General features: G+C 37.3%; 2 protein-coding genes across 4 annotated transcripts in view; both read right to left on the minus strand.

The window, feature by feature from the left end:
- dnajc6 (DnaJ (Hsp40) homolog, subfamily C, member 6) overlaps positions 1-3,828 on the minus strand; it is a 49,941-nt gene extending 46,113 nt beyond the window's left edge. Inside the window, exon 1 of one of the 2 annotated variants that reach the window (XM_017479514.3) lies at positions 3,550-3,828. The gene's annotated coding sequence lies outside the window, so the exon portion shown is untranslated. Of the gene's footprint in view, positions 1-2,756; positions 2,859-3,549 lie in introns of those variants that run through there. The other variant, XM_017479515.3, reaches the window with a different exon arrangement.
- Positions 3,829-5,331: 1,503 nt separating this feature from the next.
- Positions 5,332-18,643, minus strand: ak4 (adenylate kinase 4). 2 transcript variants are annotated; one of them, XM_017479518.3, is made up of 6 exons: positions 18,501-18,643; positions 18,148-18,307; positions 15,507-15,626; positions 11,463-11,635; positions 9,466-9,584; positions 5,332-6,695 (listed from the first exon to the last, which is right to left on the minus strand). In XM_017479518.3, exons 2-6 carry the CDS (start codon positions 18,287-18,289, stop codon positions 6,569-6,571), a joined length of 681 nt encoding a protein of 226 aa, XP_017335007.1. In that variant the 5' UTR covers positions 18,290-18,307; positions 18,501-18,643; the 3' UTR covers positions 5,332-6,568. The 2 variants fall into 2 exon arrangements, with proteins under 2 accessions (XP_017335007.1, XP_017335006.1); XM_017479517.2 differs by lacking the exon at positions 18,501-18,643 and having other exon boundaries at positions 18,148-18,494.
- Between the last annotated feature and the right edge of the window lie 1,363 nt (positions 18,644-20,006).

Genomic DNA, 20,006 nt, shown 5'->3' on the forward strand with positions numbered 1-20,006 from the left:
CATCGTCGTTCTTGGGTTTCTCTTCTATCACACTCATGCACTTGGGTGAAAACAGCTGGGGTGTGGGTTAATATAATACTATGAAGTAGCTGTTTAACACAGGTCTTGTGATCTTTTACAATAGTATTAACTTATAAATGTCTTGTAACCTCTTGGATAGTCATGAAAGGATAGTACAGTAAATTTTGTTGATCAAAGTTCGCAAATGCTGATCTCTGATTCTCTATAACTGCCTCAAGTTATGAGTAAAGTAGGACAACCTGTCAGTGCATATGGATGAAAAAAAGATTTTCTGTATTTCCTCTCATTACAAGAATCATTAACTGAGTGAATTTAAAGTATAAAAGACTAAGCTTGTTTCTATTGTTTGTAATTTGATAGAATGAACATGTGGGACTTCTATATGAGATTAAAAAAGACTACTAATTTAATTAATAGTACTATTTTTTTCTGTTTTCGTTCTTAGTGAATTTGTTGTATAATTGGGTTTTAGAGATAATACGTGATCAACCAACCAATGGTTAAATATGATGTGCTTAAAGACTAAAAAAGATAGAGAGCTACATTAGAGGGCCAATTTTTATTGTGTTGGCGGTTCTTTTATTAATGATATAAAATTGCTAGATTTATATCAATACGTATTTCCACTGTGACGAGTGACTTTGTTTGTTTGTTTGTTTGTTTTGTTTTTTTACTTTTTAAAGTGATTTTTTTAAGTGTCTGGTGAAAAACAGCGCATTTATGCAGGCACTAGTGACTGTCTATATTCTGATACGGTCCTCCCGCTCACCTCACATGTGCTGGTTACCAATGGCCAATCACTGATCAGCAATGTTTCTCAATGACAAATCAGTAACTAGGTTTACATGCACATCAATATTCCAATAATATTTGGCAGTATTTCTAATTAGTATTGAGTCATGTAAACACCACAATCAGATTGCCCAATTCTAATCAAGGTAATACTCAGATTCCCCAAATACCGATTCCCACCCCTTGAATATGACTGTTTAAATCAGAAATTTGTAAACACCTTATTCAGAAAATCCACTGAAAGGAGATATATGCACATGTTCAGTCTACAAGGAATTGTGGGTGCTAACAGATGCTTAGCTGTCGGCTAGGTATTAAGGAATGGCAACTCAGGCAAACTTACAACATGTATACAAGAATGTTCAGATGCCTGTACACATATAAACAATGTATTCGGAATGTGACTGCAACCCACATATAGACCTTAAACGGAATATGATGTGCATGTAAACATAGTCAATGAATATGTAAATAAATATATGATGTCTTCTAGTGACTTCTAGCGACATTTTGTAACCCCGTAAAGAGTTGGCAATTAGTGTATATTTCATTTCTAATATTCCTTGGCCCAAATACAAGCGGACAAATAACTAAACACATCTGACAATATGTTCTGACTTATCAAACTGTCCCACAATACAGAAGCATACATTTACAGGTCTTTATAAAACAATAGCTACCACAAGCATTATGATCTACTTTCTTTACATTATTACTGTGACTTTATCTGTAGCTGCTTCAAGCATGAATCTATATGCAGCATAATTTATTTCTGATCTTACAATCAGAAAATCCCTTCAGCATTTAAATATATGCAGAAAACTAAGAATTGTGCGGTCAAAGGTGACGTGCGCATGCTCAGAAAACCAATGCTTAGGAAGACTCGAGAGGGATAGGAAAGACAACTTCTGTCGTATGGGGATAGTGTCTGTATGGACAAAAGTGATGTCATCTCTGTGGAAACAGGCTTTTACTTATAACTATTATAAACTGCGAACAAGAACAGTATGTCAAAGCAGTACAATTGTATACTACAATATATACTAATATACTATACTATAGCCTACTATACTATAGCCTACTATACTATACTATACTATAGCCTACTATATTGTACTATACTATACTATAGCCTACTATACTATACTATACTATACTATACTATAGCCTACTATGCTATACTACACTATACTATAGCCTACTATACTACACTATACTATACTACACTACACTATACTACACTATACTATACTATAGCCTACTATACTATACCATACTATAGCCTACTATACTATACTACACTATACTATAGCCTACTACAGGGGTTCCCAAACTTTTCCAGGGCAAGACCCCCCAAATGGCATTAACATTTGACTGAGGCCCCCCTTTTGCAAGATGTCTTTAAAACACCTTAAAAATACAGATTCTGAATATATCCCCCTTTTTTTTTTATTAATAATTATATCTTACATCTTTACATTACATTACATTAGTAATTGATTGTGTGTGTGTGTGTGTGTGTGTGTGTGTGTGTGTGGTTGTCTGAGAGTGAGAAAGAGAAAACATACTAGTGGGAGGGATGGGCACACCAAATTGTTGAGGCCCTCCCGTGGCGGCCCCCACTTTGAAAACCACTGGCCTACTATATTACACTATACTATACTACACTACACTACACTGTACTATACTACACTATACTGTACTATACTACACTACACTATACTACACTACACTATACTGTACTATACTATACTATACTACACTATACTGTACTATACTACACTATAACCTACTATACTATACTTTTGGGTGCTCTACTAAATTGACAATCTAAAAGCTTTTCCTACGCTTTTTTCGTCATGAAAATATGTAAATTACGTATTGTTGTGGCAAACACTATTTTATACATGTACACTGTTTTCTCTCAAAAAAAATAAGCTCACATCTTGCGTCCCGCATTCCAGCTTCAGTGAAACACAGGCTGAACCACAATCCTGGCTCTAGTACACTACATACGGTGTCCTCCAGTCTCATCATCACGTACCGTATGTAGTGCACCTTTAAAGTGCGTCAGGAGCGATTTGGAATTCCGGATTCGATGACGTCAACAGATTCGGTACCTAACACTTCCTCTTGCGAGGAGCTCGCGCCGCTCGGGCCACAATGTATCATACAGTACAGTCAGTGACGTGTGAATGAAAAATAAACGATGAAATACTGCACGGACTAGAGCTTCAAATGATCTTGCTCTTGAACTCACAGACATGTCTTACATGTCTGTAGGCAGAACACATTTTGCACTATAACGTCACCATTTTGTCCTTTTAGGAAATGCATGAATGATCTACCATCTGTTTATGTCTAAGCCGTGTGTTAATTTCAGCTAAACCGTTTCTACAGTGAAGAGGTGAACTCAGCTCAGGGATAAGTCCCTAGCATCAAAACAAAAACATTGCTCATGGGTTAGTGCTATTCCACCATTCAGATCGAGTCAGTGCATTAAATGCATGGAGCCATATTGCATGCTGATTGCATATGGAGGTTATTTTGGCCGTATTATAATGTAGACTACATCATGTGCAGCGACTCAAATCATGTCCACAGAGCGCACGACGCGTTATGTAACAGTACTAACTCCAGTGAAAACGCGCGACACTGGCTATGCACGCTGCACAGCAGAATCCGATGTGCTTTTTTTTTTTAATGTAAATATAAATAATGTCACTGCAGCTTTACCTTTCAGCGCGTGCATTCTCCAGTCGGCCGCGGGTCCAGCTGATGCCACAAACGCTGACCTTTGATTTGTCATTCGCTGATCACCAAAGGTCAGATGATCACTGCTTCCTGACGTATGGAGCCGCGCTGGAGGAGAGGACGCGAGAAAGCACGGCGTTTGGGGTGAAGGACGGATGCAAGACGCTTATTCCGGGTCTAATGCACGCTTTTACATGATACCGGATTGGATGCGGAGTTGCATCACTGAATCACGCGCATGCCGCTCTCATGCCGCGCGCTGCTGTGATGTCACAGCCGGTTAACAGCACTCATACATCTATCTATCTATCTATCTATCTATCTATCTATCTATCTATCCGTCTGTCTGTCTGTCTGTCTGTCTAGTTCTCTTTAATGTACACTCATTACTATCATTAGCCATGGGCACATTTTAATAGAAATATCTAGCTAGCTAGCTAGCTATCATATTTAGTTAGTTCTCTGTAATCTACACTGTACTCTCATTAGTCAGTTAGCTTTGGGCACATTTCTTAATAGAAACATTAATCAGTCTATCTGTCTGTCTGTCTATCTATCTATCTGTCTGTCTGTCTGTCTACAGTATCTCTATCTATAAGGTTTATTTAGTTCTCTGTAATCTACATTCATTGGTCTCATTAGTGTTGGGCATGTTTCTGATAGAAAGATGTAGGTATGTATTTATTTATTTAAATGTATTTATTTCACTAGCTAGCTATTTATTTGATCATTTGTTCTGTTTATTTGTCTGTTTTAGGTAAAATCAACAGTTCAGATTTTCAAACATTAATCGTCGACAAATTGCGGCAGTATAAGAGCAACGAAACACTTCAGGACCTGCTGTTATCAGAACATATACTGATAACAGAATTCCACGTTGTGTCTGACAACTTCACGCCACCCTGTTGTGGATTATTTTCCTACAGCAGCATGTTTTATTGTTTATGCTGTTTATATTGTAGTGTTCTATTCTTTACTTATACCACAGCACTGTGGAATTCTCTATTGTAACTGGTCAGACAGTGTTCATTCATTTACTGTAATGGCAGCTCTGGCAGTAGTGCAAATCACATGTTTGTGTAAAGCTGCTCATTCTAATATGCTATCATTTTTATAGTAACAACTATAAATAGTAACACAGGGACTCCACAAATAAAAAACAGATTAATCAGTGATTTGATGATGTTTTCTGTAAGGAGACATTTAAAGTATTTATGGAAGGAGTCTCAGTCAGTTACTTTTCTGATACTGGAAAATTTGTAGTTTGTATATTCTTGTTTGTCAGTAACATGATACGCTGCATTTGAAGTTTTATTAACTTCAAGTTAGAGTAAAAAGAGAGAGAGAGAGAGAGAGAGAGAGAGAGACTGATGAGGGAAAAACTGTTTATACTGTAGTGTTTATACTGCTATACCTGTTTATACTGCTATACCTAAGTATTAACAAGAACGAACTTGTCTCACTGATGTTCCACAACATTAAATGTGTGATGTGTTGTTCATTAATAAGTTATAGGTTTTAATTGTTGGTAAATTGCTGTAGTTTAAGAGGAATAAAAACTTTGGAACATGCTATTAGAGGGAAAAATCAGCTTCTCCGTGGTAACAGTAACTCTGATTCGCAGTATGGCCTATCACTTGGTATTGTTTATGTAGTATTAGTTTTATTTTGTAAACATTCTTTGAGAATGGCAAGGTCAAATACTTATATATTTATTTATGTTGTCAGTGAACGGGTACAAATAAATCACTGCCACACTACTGATTTTTAGAAACCAGCGAAAAGGTTTATTTGTTTTAGAATTGACAAATTCAGAACCGGATGCAGTGTGTGTGATATTGCACAAGAGCGTGAGGGGGTTTGTTTTATAACCTTTGGCTTGCATTTACAGTATTGTGTCTAATGAACGAGAAACAGATATAGAAAATTGTAATGCTGCGAAAAGGTTAAGTAGTTCAGAGGTAAAGTATTTATTTATCATTTAGATTTGCATATTGAGGATATTTTTCCTCAGCTCTATCTGCCTGAAGCTCAGATACTCTGGTTCACAAGCTTATCTCAGTCTTTTATCAAGACGGGTGATTTGTAGCTTTGGAAAAAAGCACCATCCTTAAAAAGAAAAGAAAAAAGTATTCTCATACAAAACTACATCATTAATTGTAAATTGCTGCTGGCAAAAATTCCAATTAGATTACCGAAAGGGTTTGATAATGGACATGCCAGTGTTCTCAGTGTATATGGCACATGTGATATACTGTACATGTAACATTTTCTCAGCGTCCCTATCCTTGAAAATTCCAGCTTGCACACACGCGCACACACACACGCACACATACGCACACACACACGCACGCACACGCGCACACACACATTGCAACTGCCTGAAAAAACTGCAAGCACTGCATTATTTAAGTCTGTACAGGCACTCAGTAACAGTTAGTCATATAGGAACATTGATGAGAGAACATTCCAGAGAGAAAGGCAGCATAATACATAGCCACATGTTACACTAAGACTGAGTAGTGTATCAGAAAAATTACAGAAATGACTTAATCACATAAGTCACAGGAATACTGGAATAACAACTTTCCCTTCCCAAAAACCCATATATATTCATTATTACTAACTTATTACACATGCAAACATTTCATCCGTCTATCCAAACTGATTTGTGAAGATTCTACTTTTATATCTAGTTAAAGTACATATATATGGCTGTGTTTCCTTACAAACACTAAAAACAAATAACCAGGTTAGTCAGCGGGTGTTTTACATTTAGCTAATGATCGATAAAAGCAGACAGAGGCTTTGGTGTGTTTCTTGATGCATCTAAAATAATACTTAAAAAGTAAGATGATTCATTCTTGATACACTCACTGCATTTGAAAGAAAGTGAGGATTGACTAACGCCTTTTTAAAGAATGAACTATGTAATGAAACTCTAAGCGATGACTGCCATACCAATGTGTAGAATTAACCATTACAAATGTTAACCGTTTCTTTAGTGGGTTGTGGCCCTTTGAGCGTCTGCTAGGTCTGTCGGGATCTTAGCACTCAGAAGTGAGCTGACGTAAGGCCAGATCCGGTCCGTCTCTGTGTCCGAAAACATGTGCAGGATGCCTTTGGCCCTATAAATGCATATTACAACTTTAATGAACTTTAAGCACAATCATCACAAATGCTCTATTTACATGCAAACATTTTCCACCATTTTAATCAATGAATTTCAGATAAACTGTTTATATGCAACTCTTTCCATTACATTCAGATAACATGTGATCTATGCGTGAGATGAGCAGCATTTAGTGTTGATGTTACCACAGCAACAAGAAATACAGTGTATAACTAGTGGCTCAGAATATCTGCCTTGTATTTATAAGGTTTAAATATCAGTCTCAGCATATACGTAAAATATTCGATTTTTCAGTCGTATACACTTAAATTTATGGCATTTGGCAGATGCCCCTATCCAGAGGGATTTACGTTTAGGGTTAATGACCTTGCTCAAGGGCGCAGCAGTTGCAGTCTGATGATTGACATGTTATAATGAGTGCTGTTGAATGCTCAATTCTGATTGGTCAGAAGGTGTTACTTTTCTATAACAGCAGCAAATCACAGATTTATATTAATGCACTGGTTCCAATATATTATCTTTTCTATAGTAACAACTTGCACAGGTACTTGTATGGTAAATGTGCAATATAGATTTATTAAAGAAATGTGTAAATGTTGGTATGCTGAGGTTTTATTTTGAGGAGATTGAATTATTTAATATTTTTTGGAAGGAGTCTCCAGTGTCAGCCTTATGAAAGAGCTGTAAATTTAAGTTTCCTGGTACAGAATCGTCTTTACGTTGAAGGACCAGTTTCTCTGTAACATGACAAGCTGCATTTTTTTGTCATATTAGATTTGAGGGAGTTAAAAGAGAGGCTGATGAGGGAACGCCTGTTTATAGCTACTATTACATAAGGAATAACTTGTTCTGCAAATGTTCCACAACATATATATATATATATATATATATATATATATATATATATATATATATATATATATATATATATGTATGTGTGTGTGTGTATGTGAGAGAGAGAAACTGTGCAACAGTTAAACTGTGCAACAGTGCAGATTTTTCAGTGTGACATACTAGTGACATCATCTAAAAATGCATGAATTTAACCCCAGAAGTTAAAAAATAAAAATAAAAATACACCAGCATTGAAACAAAGCAGCAACTTCTCGTTAAATGTCATTCGACAACCATTTTCATTTTTAGTGTTCTGTCCATTAATCCATGTCAGCTGCACTGTATCACTGTATTGGTACTTGCTGACAACACTCTGCATTCATTACACTGCTGTTGCATTATTATTACACAAAGCTTAACTCAGCCCCAACAAGCAGTATTCTGTAGTGCCTAAATCCAGGTCACACACCTCTCTAGAATGTAACACATCTTTCCATTTGGTTTCACTAGCAAACCTCACGTGACCTGAAACGCTCTAGCCATTCAAACTCGACTGACTGGAACCACTGTTGAACTGACTCATACTGTTTCTTTAATGGTTTCTTGAGACTTAATCACATTTGGCTGGAATGCTTTAATTGGCACAGAAGAGAAAATTTATTTCTCATTGACATTTAAACAACGTGCAAAACAGCTTTGGGGGTAGCAGGAAATATTAACAGCAACAAATAGCTACAGCTTTTAATGAAATGTCTGAATTACTGTCTTAGTATTTCACTAACACTTCCATGTTTTATGTTGCTTGTGTTTTCACTTTTAAAAGAACTATAGTAATTTACCTGCAGTTGCCAGGAAAGTACTGTAAATTTACAGTAAGTAATTGAAAAACATATATAGTGTAATATATTTTCAGGTAATTACTATTTATAGTATTTGTTACTGTAATTATGTTTATAGTAATGTAAACATTTTTATAATCATCTATATTCCAGATGATTCTACAGTAATTTACTGGCAGGAAATAGTATAGAATGACACTATACAATAAAATAAAATAAAATAAAACCCACTACACTATAGTTATTATGTGACTTACAATTGAGGCAGGATACAAATGAACATTTTGAGTCTTGCTCAAGCACCCAACTGGGGCAGCTTGGCAGTGCTGAGGTTTGAACACAACCTTCTGATCTGTAACTCAAATTACAAAGTAATTAATTGATTAATTAATTAAATTGATTTAAAAAATTAATTAGTTAATTACTTAGGAGAGCGAACACAGCTATTGTATCGTGTCACACCTTTGGTCATGTACAGTCTCTCTAAGAACCAGTGACTCTAACACTGATCAAGCTTGTGTTGCTCATTAATTGTCATGACCCCCTGGGGGCAATTCCACCTCGGATCACTAGAGGGCACCCCTGTTCCCCGTGTAGAACTTCTTCCTCTGTTGTCCCCCTCCATTTTCTGTGTAACCTTATGTTACTTGTTTCCCTGATTGGTTGGTACTCTATTTAAGTTCCCTGTGTTTCTTCCTTAATTGCTGGAGTATTAACTCATGTCAGGTTATATTTGAGTTTCTGGTTTTCTTATGTTTGTTATTTGCACTATGTTTTTGATTATTTAGCTTTTTTTTAGTGTTTACATTCTAGTTTACTTAGTTCAGATAATCCTGGTTCCTAGTGTGTTTACTCCTCGTGTTTTATTCCGTAAGTCCGTTTCCTTGAGCCTGTCCCCTGTGTTGTCTTCAATAAAGAAATTCTGCAAGTGCGTCCGCCTCTCTGTTCTCTCCCTCGTCACATTAATAAAAAGAGAAGAGCCTATCCTCGGTCTGATTCTGTAAATGATCGGTGTCAATTTATAACTTGTGCAAAGAAAGTTTGCACAAACTATAAGCTTTTGCCACAGAGTGCACACCTCAATAAACTTACCTGTATAAATCTATAACAGGCTTTGCCACATCTTTGTAATGCCTCAATCTGGCAACCAGAGCCTCTGGTTTATCATCTTCATGTTGAATCAGTGGCTCTCCACTGATATCATCTACTCCCTAGGAACAGAAAGACACAGAACACATGGGGCTTGTTGTACACAAGTTCCTGACGAAGTTCTGGAAATGTGACATTATAAATATTTTTATACCACACAATAGCACTGTTGAATTCTCAAATCTGTTTAGTCAGGGTACAAGTGCTCTAAATGTTATTGATGACAATTTAAAAAATTCCCTGAGGTTCCACAACTTTAAATGCAATTCTAAATGGATGTTTTTTTTGTTTTGTTTTTTGCCTTTACAGAGACGATTTCAATATATCAGTGTCAGTCATAGTAAAAGAACCCTGAACTCACAGATTTGTAAAATTCAATGTTTCTTGGAACAGCCATGAAAACGGATCAGACAGTACACACATTCCCTGAACACTCTTAGAGAGAAGCACTGTCTGCCCTCTTTTATATGCATGATCTCACAGACACTCTTTATTGGCCAGTATTTTTCAGATCAACAAGCAGGGGGTAAATACCATCCAGATAGCACGGTCAGGTTGCATCACAGAGCAGCTTTTCCAAGCTCTGGTTGTAAATCTAGGTGATAAGAAAAAACTTGCCAAGACAATATAAAAAAGAAATCTTGAGAGGAACTAGACTCTCATGAAGGGGGCCCGTGATCTTCTGGGCAATACCAGATAGTGCGACAAATCTAACAGCTCTCTAACAGCAATGTGCCATTTCCCCATTTCCAAATGCAGCAGTAATCCTGGAATCAACAATCCAAACCAGTTCTGACATTGGCACATTCCCAATTTCCTGCATATTGAATGACTCACCTGTTACTCATTACAACTCATTCATTTTCTTTTTTATATATATATATATATATATATATATATATATATATATATATATATATATATATATACACACACCAGACATTCTTTCACTTCATGTGATGGCAAGTTAGCGTCTTGCATGGCACCTCTGCTACCATTGGTGTATGAGTGTGTGTGTGAATGGGTGAATGAGACACAGTGTAAAGCACTTTGGATAAAAGCACTATATAAGTGTAGACTATTGCCTATTTGACATCGATTTGCCTCTCAGTTAGGATTGCTAATAAATAGCTTGCATTTACACTCTAACAGAAGAGTCAAATGAACTTCATGTGTAAATAATCGTATGACTCATGAAATTTGTCATTTTTAGACACTTCATGTTAGCTTGAGTAGGAGCTCAGGAGGTGAACTAATCATTTCTGTTTCCTGTGCATAACCTATGCCACTGTCATATAACAAAAGAAGGAATGACTCAAGGGGTGAACTAATCATTTGTACTTCCTGTACAGAGCCTATACGTTTACATGATCACGTTTTCACATTATAAATGAACAAAAGGATTTTTGCATATGTATGGCCAAGACAAAATGAACAAATCGCACTCGGAGACAACATGTTATTCCCGAGTCATATAAAAGATTCATTTAAAATGAACGAATCGTTCATGAACAACCCATCACTATTTCAAATGTGTTTTTTCCACATAATTAATTTATTTTTGTATGTTCATTTTTGTTATTTTTCTATGTTATATGTTAATTTTTCATTTACACAGATATGATTTTCTTGCATGAATGAACTCTTCACATGATCACATTGTTTAAATGATGTCACGTTTACTTGACTTCGCATGTTCAATTTCAGGACATAGCAAATGTTTAAATTTACCTTTGTGTTTTCAACGTGTAATCACATATTACTCCCATCACATATCGTTCACATTTGTATAAATCTCATGGGGTTTTTTTTTCTATTAATTTACTAATCGAATGTCTTCCTTTTAAGAAAACAAAGGATTCATCCAATGAAATTTTTGTTAAAAATCACAGCACAATATCCTTTCTCTCACTGCAGAACAGGAAAGAAGAGACATCTACCTGGACACGTGGAGGGTTAAAGCGCATGTTGTACACCCTCCCGCTGGCCGGGTGGATCCAGCGATGGCGCAGTCTGTCCTTCAACGTCTCTAGAGGAATGTTAAGACTAATGACCACATCGAGCTCGCAGGCACTGTTCAGAGCCTCGGCCTGGGCTAGAGTCCGAGGAAAACCTAGAGGGAAGAACAAGACACTGAAACTTTACAGAACAAATCTATTTAGAGATCCATTGGTTCTCATATGATTGCACTGGCTGGTACAAGGCTCCTATCAGACAGAAAAATCCATAGGATTGATTTTAGTCTCTTTAGCTTCTGCACAGGCTAGGGAATGCATGAGATAAATAAATAAACTGTCACATTTAAGCTATTATTCAGTACAGTGAGTCTAAACAGTCCCTGAAGTCTGGAAGGTCAAGGCAGCTGGAGATGTTTCATTTAGAAGCAGAACTGATACGCTTTCCATTAGATTAGTAAAAGGTCTTTGATATTTTATCAAAAGTCCAGTTGCCATTACTACCAAACAATGACAGACATTCTTCTACAATATCTTACCATAATTTACCCCTTACACCATGTGGCTTTGTCACTGCAAATACACCATACCTTTGAATCCAAGACTATAATGAAGTGTATACTGACTTGAACAGGTTTGCTGTTCAAGAGGAACCGGGCACCAATGTTTACAAACATTGGGGCAGATCAGGCTTGTCAAAGTCAGACCCCACCCTCTATGCCTGGCAACTGTTTATATCTGATCTTTTACTGATTGAAGGTATTTAACTAAACATGTAAACTGCATTTTTGCCAAGCAGCTGCTGCCATGTGAAGTGTTCACTTGCTACAGTGTTTGTGTAACATTTAGTCTTATTTAGCAGCCAATTTAACACCTGGGGATTTTGGAAAGTATGTAAACATATCATGGTACTTCTGCCGTGTTCAACTGAAGCTTGTATCTCCACATTTCTGACCTCCTACTTGGAAAAACCACAGAAAGTCCCCTCGACATGGAACTTAGACTTAGAAACTCAGAGTTCAGCATATGATGTCATGTCAGTATGGTTGCTCACACTGTCAACAGTAAATAAACTTATGACTTCACTACTTTAAATGTAGTATTTACTTTAGATCAATAAACAGCGAGACACTGACCATACAGGTCACTGTTCTGCCCCATGTTATAGCTCAAACGTGCCAAGTTGAAAAATGACCTAATCATGAGTTCAGACTTCCCACTACTGAGTTAAGTCAACTGCATCATTAGTTGTGCTAGTGTTTTGCTTTAAAAAGCACTTGTGAAATGTATTGAGAAAATCAAACAATTGGTATAAAAAAATCAGTTGCTTGTTACTAAGTAACAGTGTCATACAAGCACTGACACTCAGTACGTTTACATGAACAACAATAATCCAATATTAACTCGATTAAGACGATACTCTGATTAAGAAACTACCATGTAAACAGCATTTTTTTATTACCTTAATCTGATTAAAGTCATACTCGAAGTAAACACAAATCGAATTAAGACATGTGGAGTATTCCTGTTTTAGTCACATTATGGACGTGTATTACAGACATGTACACACCTTCATCACTCTATTAACGTCGTGTGGGAGATTTCACCGCATTTTGCGACAGGACACGTACATACACGGCAGTGCTCAACCATTTGACAGCAAACAAGAGAACACAGCTGCGTCCGAAACGGTGTACTTACCTGTTTGTTATATAGTAAGCGAAATACAGGTATCTCAGCTACTATATAGTAGGAAAGTACACGGTTTGGGACGCAGCCCACGGCTTCAAGCAGTCGTCTATTTGCACGTACAGCACGACTAATAATTAACTGCACTTGAAGCGTTCGTAAAATTTTTTAAATTAAAAACACCCAAAACTGTATACGGTACCATAACGAAGATCAACTGTATGTTAATACGTGGAATTCTGGAGGGAACGTCGGACGGCGTCGCGCGGTGACGTAATGACGTGTGCCGTTAATCGCTCTATGTTCTACAGTATGTAAAACGGGAACATGAAAGGAATATTCTAAAAGCGACTCATGTAAACACCTTGATCACAATATTGTCTTATTCACAGTAAAGTCAATAATTAGATTACTGCTGTCCATGTAAACGTAGTCACTGTCAATTCCCATGATGCCAAGGAAAGTATATCCTGTAATGTTGTAATATTCAAGAACACTAGCAGTTTTCTCAAATATCTCAAAGCACTTGGAGCCAGTACTTAAAAATAACAGACTGGGATTTGTAATGTTTGGACTTTGTAAATGTTTGCTCATGCATAAAACATTTATTGGATAATTAATGTCCCAGTCCTCCCTTAGTCCTGGCCAAATTGCACCTGCTGTATGTATATCTCTCTATGGTTTGCATTATTGTACCGTAGGGTAAAAAATACGTGTTTGTTTTTTTCTGTGTAAAAAAGAACAAACATAATCGATTTTATTTGACTTATTTTTAATTTTGTTGGAGTCTCGAGTCTTGAGGCAACATTCAGCCATAATGGGAAACATCAAAAGAAGTCGAACTCAATGCCCCACTTGAGGAAGAATGGAAGAATGAAATTTGGTTGCTGTTTTTTGTTGCAGCAACTCAAAATTGGTCATGGTGCCAGGATGCAACACAATATCACAGGGACATACAGTATAAGAAAAGAGGATCCTAACCTCTGTTTCAGTGAAAATACAGAAAAACAAACTCATGAACACAATGCTGACACGCTTCATTCTTTCAGTCTGTAGTATCTCAAACCGTTCCCACACATCCTCTAATTAGTATAAAATAATTAGTTGCTGTTATCACTTACAGTACAACAGTTATAAATAGTAGGTCTTCACCCCTTCTTTCTTTTTTTTATATCTAAAAAAAAACTAAGCTTATCATGTTACTGAGAAACTAGTAAGTGCAAAGTCCTCTGTGCTAAAGTCCTCTGTTCTATGTTAGAAAGTTTTAGCTTGAAAGTTATAGCATTACCTCATGAATATTACAAAGTGTGGACACTGGAGCTTCCTTCTGTAAATGTTAAATAAACATCTGCTCACAGAAAGCTTCACCATATAAATAAGTATAGATTTTTTCTTTGTAACTTAAAATAAATATTTGTAATCCACTTATTGTTAAGGTTAGACTGTGTAGAGCATCTGCCATACAAGCCCCTGTCAATTAACGGTTACTATAGGAACAGTAACATATTGGATTAAAACGTCAACCTGTGATTTGACTTTCATCTGACTTAAAAACTATTGTCAGGGCTGACATTATGGAAAATGAATCAACGCATTCTAACCAATCAGAATCAAGAATTCAACAGCGTTGTGTTATTGATGAAGGTAAGAACATGAATAGACACCAGGAACTAGAAAACTTGGGGAATCTGATGATTAGAGCCACCATAAATGTTGCCTTGCTTGTTCCTCTACTTCTAGAGATTGTTCCTGTGCATTTTAGCAAAACTGCTTATCTAGGCTAGATGAAACATTGCAACACTGTTGCCCCTGCCCGGATATATTGTAGTAGCCTTGCAAATTGCCAAATCAAGGACAAATTCCTGGAAAAATACAACTGTATCAACAAATTCTCAAACACAGAGGACAGCATGCAGTTTTTACTTATTCCATGATACATGAACTAAAAATACTTTCATCAGTCCATTCTGGAATATTATTTCTTTTGTGGTATTGAAGCCTAATGATAATATTGAATTTCTTTTAATCTTTATATTGCTCATGGATGACCTGTTACATGTAATTCAGCACATGCACATATTTAATTAAATAAGGTGCAATAGAAAATCCCTGTTGCTCTAATTTATATTGAATGTACTGTATGATAGTGGTAGTCTTACGATACTTTAAAGATCTTAGAAAACTGAATAAACCACAAAGCCTGAACCAAAGACAAACGATACTAACAAAAACACCTACTGTGAAGAAACATGATATTAGAGTTCATCCAAAATCCTGTTTGGAAGCTATAAGAAGTGGTGCAAAACATATATAACAGACTCGTATTTTTCTATACTGTACCATCCAACAGCCAGCTGTGGCGGGTCATCTCCACTAGCCGGGGAAGCATCAGGCGGGTCATCACATGGTCTGGCACCAAAGCACCTTTCTCTATGTACGTTTTAGCCAAAACTCCAGCCTCTGAAAGGACGGATTAGATTAACAACACTGACCAATATTATGACTGCATTCTGATAGTATTAGATCATAAAACATTCAAAAATATTTTTACATTTTTAAATATTCCATAATATTCTAAATGATATAATAGACATAATGAGTCTTTATTGGTCACATATACATTACAGCACAGTGAAATTCTTTTCTTCGCATTCCCCAGCATGTCAGGAAGCGCAGGGTCAGCCATGATACATGATACCCTGGAGCAGAGAGGGTTAAGTGCCTTGCTCAAGGGCCCAACAGTGGCAGCTTAGCAGTTCTGGGGCTTGAACCCCTGCCCTCCTGATCAGTAACCCAGAGCCTTAACTTTCAAGCCACCACTGCCCCATATGTAATAGACATGAGAACATCGACACAGCAAGCGTGAATTAGTGATAATCTGTCAAATCCATCTGATTTAGCAGCAACAACAAAAACGCATAGTGCATCATCCCAATTATTTAGACTTATATTTATTATTGGTAATTAGTATAGCTCAAGTTTTCTTTCTTTGCTGTAGTTAGTCTGAGGGTAGTACATAGTTGCTGTTGATGTGCTTGATGTTGAGTTGCTGTTGACTACTTACAGGTAAAATCTAGGGAGTGTCTACATACAAATTCATGGTGGTTTCAATAAGCAAATGTTTGTGCCAACCATAATCTTTTATTACTAATGCGAAATAAGTGATATCAAATTTTACAAAGCATTGCCATGCTTACAGCTGCAGGGTTCCTGGTTCAATCTTGGGCTTGGGTTATTGTCTGTGTGGTGTTTCTGTGCATGTACTCCCTATGTCCATGTAGGTTTTTGGTTTCCTCATCCTACCACTGGCTATGCTAAAACTACTCCTAGTTGTAAATAAGTGCGTGAATGTGTATGCATGGTGCCCTGTGATGGACTAGAGTCCTATGCAGGGTGTATTCTTGCATCATCCTCGGGTACTGGATCCACTGCAACCCTGACCAAGATAGAGTGGTTACTGAAGATGAATAAATGAATGAATAAAATTTCCATAGGAACTACAAGGTACTGTTGTCTCTCAGTTCCACTGATAGCATGAGATTTACACAACAACGCTCTCAGACATACAGCATGCCCTCAGCTTGAACTTTTGTGTGCATTACACTATAAGTGGTTTTGACTGTCTAAACGATTTGTAAATGAAAATAAACCACTGTAAATTACTTGCGTGGATATTTTTAAAAGTCCTTTATGTCAGATTAGTCTTTTTTTTTCAAGATTAGATCTCTAAAAAGTGGGTTTGACATATGAATATTTTTTTTCCTCCTTAATGCCACCCTCTTCCCATTCCTGCCCATTTTCTTAAAAGGATCCAGGATCTACAGAATCTACAGGATCTACAGTGGCCTGTTAATAAGAGTGTCCATAAAATGACTAAGTGGTCCATCCAAACCCAATCAAGCATTCTGGACAGGAAGGCACGTTTCTCATCCACTTAATACACCACTTCCTGAGGCAGTGGCTTAAACTATCATTTCTGATCAAGTCTTACATATTTTCCAGGTTATTTGGACGAAGTAATTTTTTTTAATCGACTATCGCACCATTAAATAATATTTCTTGATTATTATGACATGAAGGGAGTCTTTGTCTTTCCTTCATACCTCCAACATTTACAAAGCATCACAAACTTTTCTTCTCTGAGAACTAAGCCTACACGACCAATGCTCTGTCCTGTAGTTTGTACTTTGTATAACATATCGATTCATATACGTTTTTCTTAGTATTATACGAGAACATGCTATAAAGTAAGCGACAGATTATCGACAGTTAGAAGGTGAAAACTTAACCAAAGACTACTCTGATTGAGTGAGAAGAGACTTTTACGCTCAGCACTAACAAATTACTTGTGCAAAATAAATAAAGAAAGAAATAAATAAAACATCACAGGGCTAAGAGTACCAGTTTTTAATCCCATTTCAGTCTCATGAATGTTTACACGTTCGCAGGTTTTAAGATGACCTATTGAAGAATGTTATTTCTAGTTAAAACACACACACACACACACACACACACACACACACACACACACACACACAAAAAAAACCCCAAAAAAAACACCGACTGGGATTTATGTTTTCAGTGGTATAGCCTACACTCTATTTGTAAGTATGCGTTTCACTTCATTTCAAAGGACTGCCTTAAAGCACTCTCAATATTGCATGAATTAGACTTTCTGGAAATTTCCTTTAGGCTCGTGAGAGTTTTTGGTCGCAGTAGCTCGTGCACGGGGCTCTTGGTACAAACTTTGGCCACCAATAGTGCTAAACAGCATTCCAAAACAATTCGCCTCTTACAGTAACTATGGTAACGGCGTTACTATTTTGGTTCTATAAGGCGATTGATTTATTGTACTACGCAGACAAAGCTTTTTATACTATACTAGGTGAACTATTCTGACTGAGTAGGGTTTTTTTCACGGTCGCGTGAGGTTTTGCACGTAGCTGTAAGTAAAACTGTATGTACGGGGGAAAGCACGCACCCGTTTTGGCCGCGATGTTTTCGCGCAGGAAGTCACCGCTGGACAGATGTTGCAGGCCGAAACTGCTCGCCACCCGCTCCGAGATGGTGCCTTTCCCCGAGCCCGGGGGACCCAAGATCACGGCTCGGAACAGCTTAGCCATTTCCTTCAAACACTGAACCTGGACAGAGTTACAAGAGCTCCATCAGATCTTTATCTACACGCAGTGCATTCTCTCTTACTCCCGTGCACTTCTCTTCACTAAAGGAAAGCGAGAGTGACTTGAGATTTTCTGGAGTGAAAAGACAGAAGAAAAGAGTTGGGGGGAAATAAAGGGGGAAGAAAAAAAAAATCAAGGCAAACCCGCCCCCAACCTGATGTGTAGTTTATGGTGGCTTTTTCACTGATAGAAACAATCCTGTGTTTTCTTCTTGTTAGACTACTAACGAGTTTATATCCGACCTCCACCCACCCCGTGCTGGTGGGGTTACCTCTTTCCCTGCAAATGATTGGACGAGAAATTTAAACGCCCTATTTTTTCCACACACACGCGCGCGCGTGCACACACACACACACACACACACACACACGAGAAAAAAAAAAGCAGGCGAAGGCATGGAGGGAAATCAGGCACGCGCAGGATCATGGTAGTTGAAGTCCTTCATGTCACAATATACAAACTTGACTCCAAGTTTAAGACCTCACAAGGAAAGACAGATAAAAGACAGATGCAAAGATGTCTTCGCAATTTTTTTTTTTTTTTAATGGATTGAAATGTCTACATATACAAATTATACTGATGATACAGGACATTAAACACTCATGAAAACGATGAACTAAAGAAAAAGTAAAGAATATAAAGTCCCCTTCTAATCAAAACTGGTATTTCAGAACTTTTTGTACCTGTCCCTTTGTCCCTTGGTAGTCTGAGATAGTATATCTGGAAAGATAAAGAAGAAGAAAAACAGAAGAAAAAAAACTTTTTTAGACATTTTCAGTTTTAATTTTAATTTTTTAGATTTAGTCACTTCCAGAAAAATTCAATTCAATTTGATTTTTATAGAGCTTTTAACAACAGACATTGTCTCAAAGCAGCATTAGAGAAACATATAAACACAGGATACAGATTTTAAGTGTGTGAATTTATCCCTATTGAGCGAGCCGGTGGCGACGGTGGTGAGGAAAAACTCCCTAAAAAGATATGAGGAAGAAAACATGAGAGGAACCAGACTCAGAAGGGAACCCGTCCTCATCTGGGTAACAACGGATAGTGTGAAAGTAAAAGAAAGTTCATTATGGTTTTAACATGAAGTCTTTGTTGAACTAGTCCACTGTAAACTAAATGAGACCTGAGTGTGAAACTGCATGTGGTAATTGCAGTCCCAAGGCCATAGCAGCAACCGTAGTCCCAGCCACCACAGCGAGAACGTCCATGTGGAATTGAGGTCCAAAACCATTTCCATAGTACTTCAAGCGGTACCATCCTCAGCAATCTCCAGGCTGTAGCCTCCAGTTGATGAGAGCACCATCCAGAGGTAGGGCATCAGGATGGATCAGGCAGGTCCGGAGAGCAGAAAGGGTCAGGATCACTGGCATCTCCATAAAATCATGTGGTTCGACAGAAGGAGAGAGTTAGAGGGAGGTAAAGAGAGGGAGAGATTATTATGTATGCTTACTATCTCATGATGGATAAAATTGTGTACTTTTGTGTAAAAGAAAGTCTATTCATGGTAAGCTTGAGTAAACAAATGTTTTCAGCCGAGACTTAAACACTGAGACTGTGTCTGAGTCCTGAACACTAATCGAGTCGTTCGTTCATCACGTTACAGCCCCATTGCATTCAGCCTATGGTAAATGGTAAATGGTCTGCACTTATATAT

Source organism: Ictalurus punctatus, chromosome 11 (assembly GCF_001660625.3).
Source record: "Ictalurus punctatus breed USDA103 chromosome 11, Coco_2.0, whole genome shotgun sequence".
NCBI lineage: Eukaryota > Metazoa > Chordata > Actinopteri > Siluriformes > Ictaluridae > Ictalurus > Ictalurus punctatus.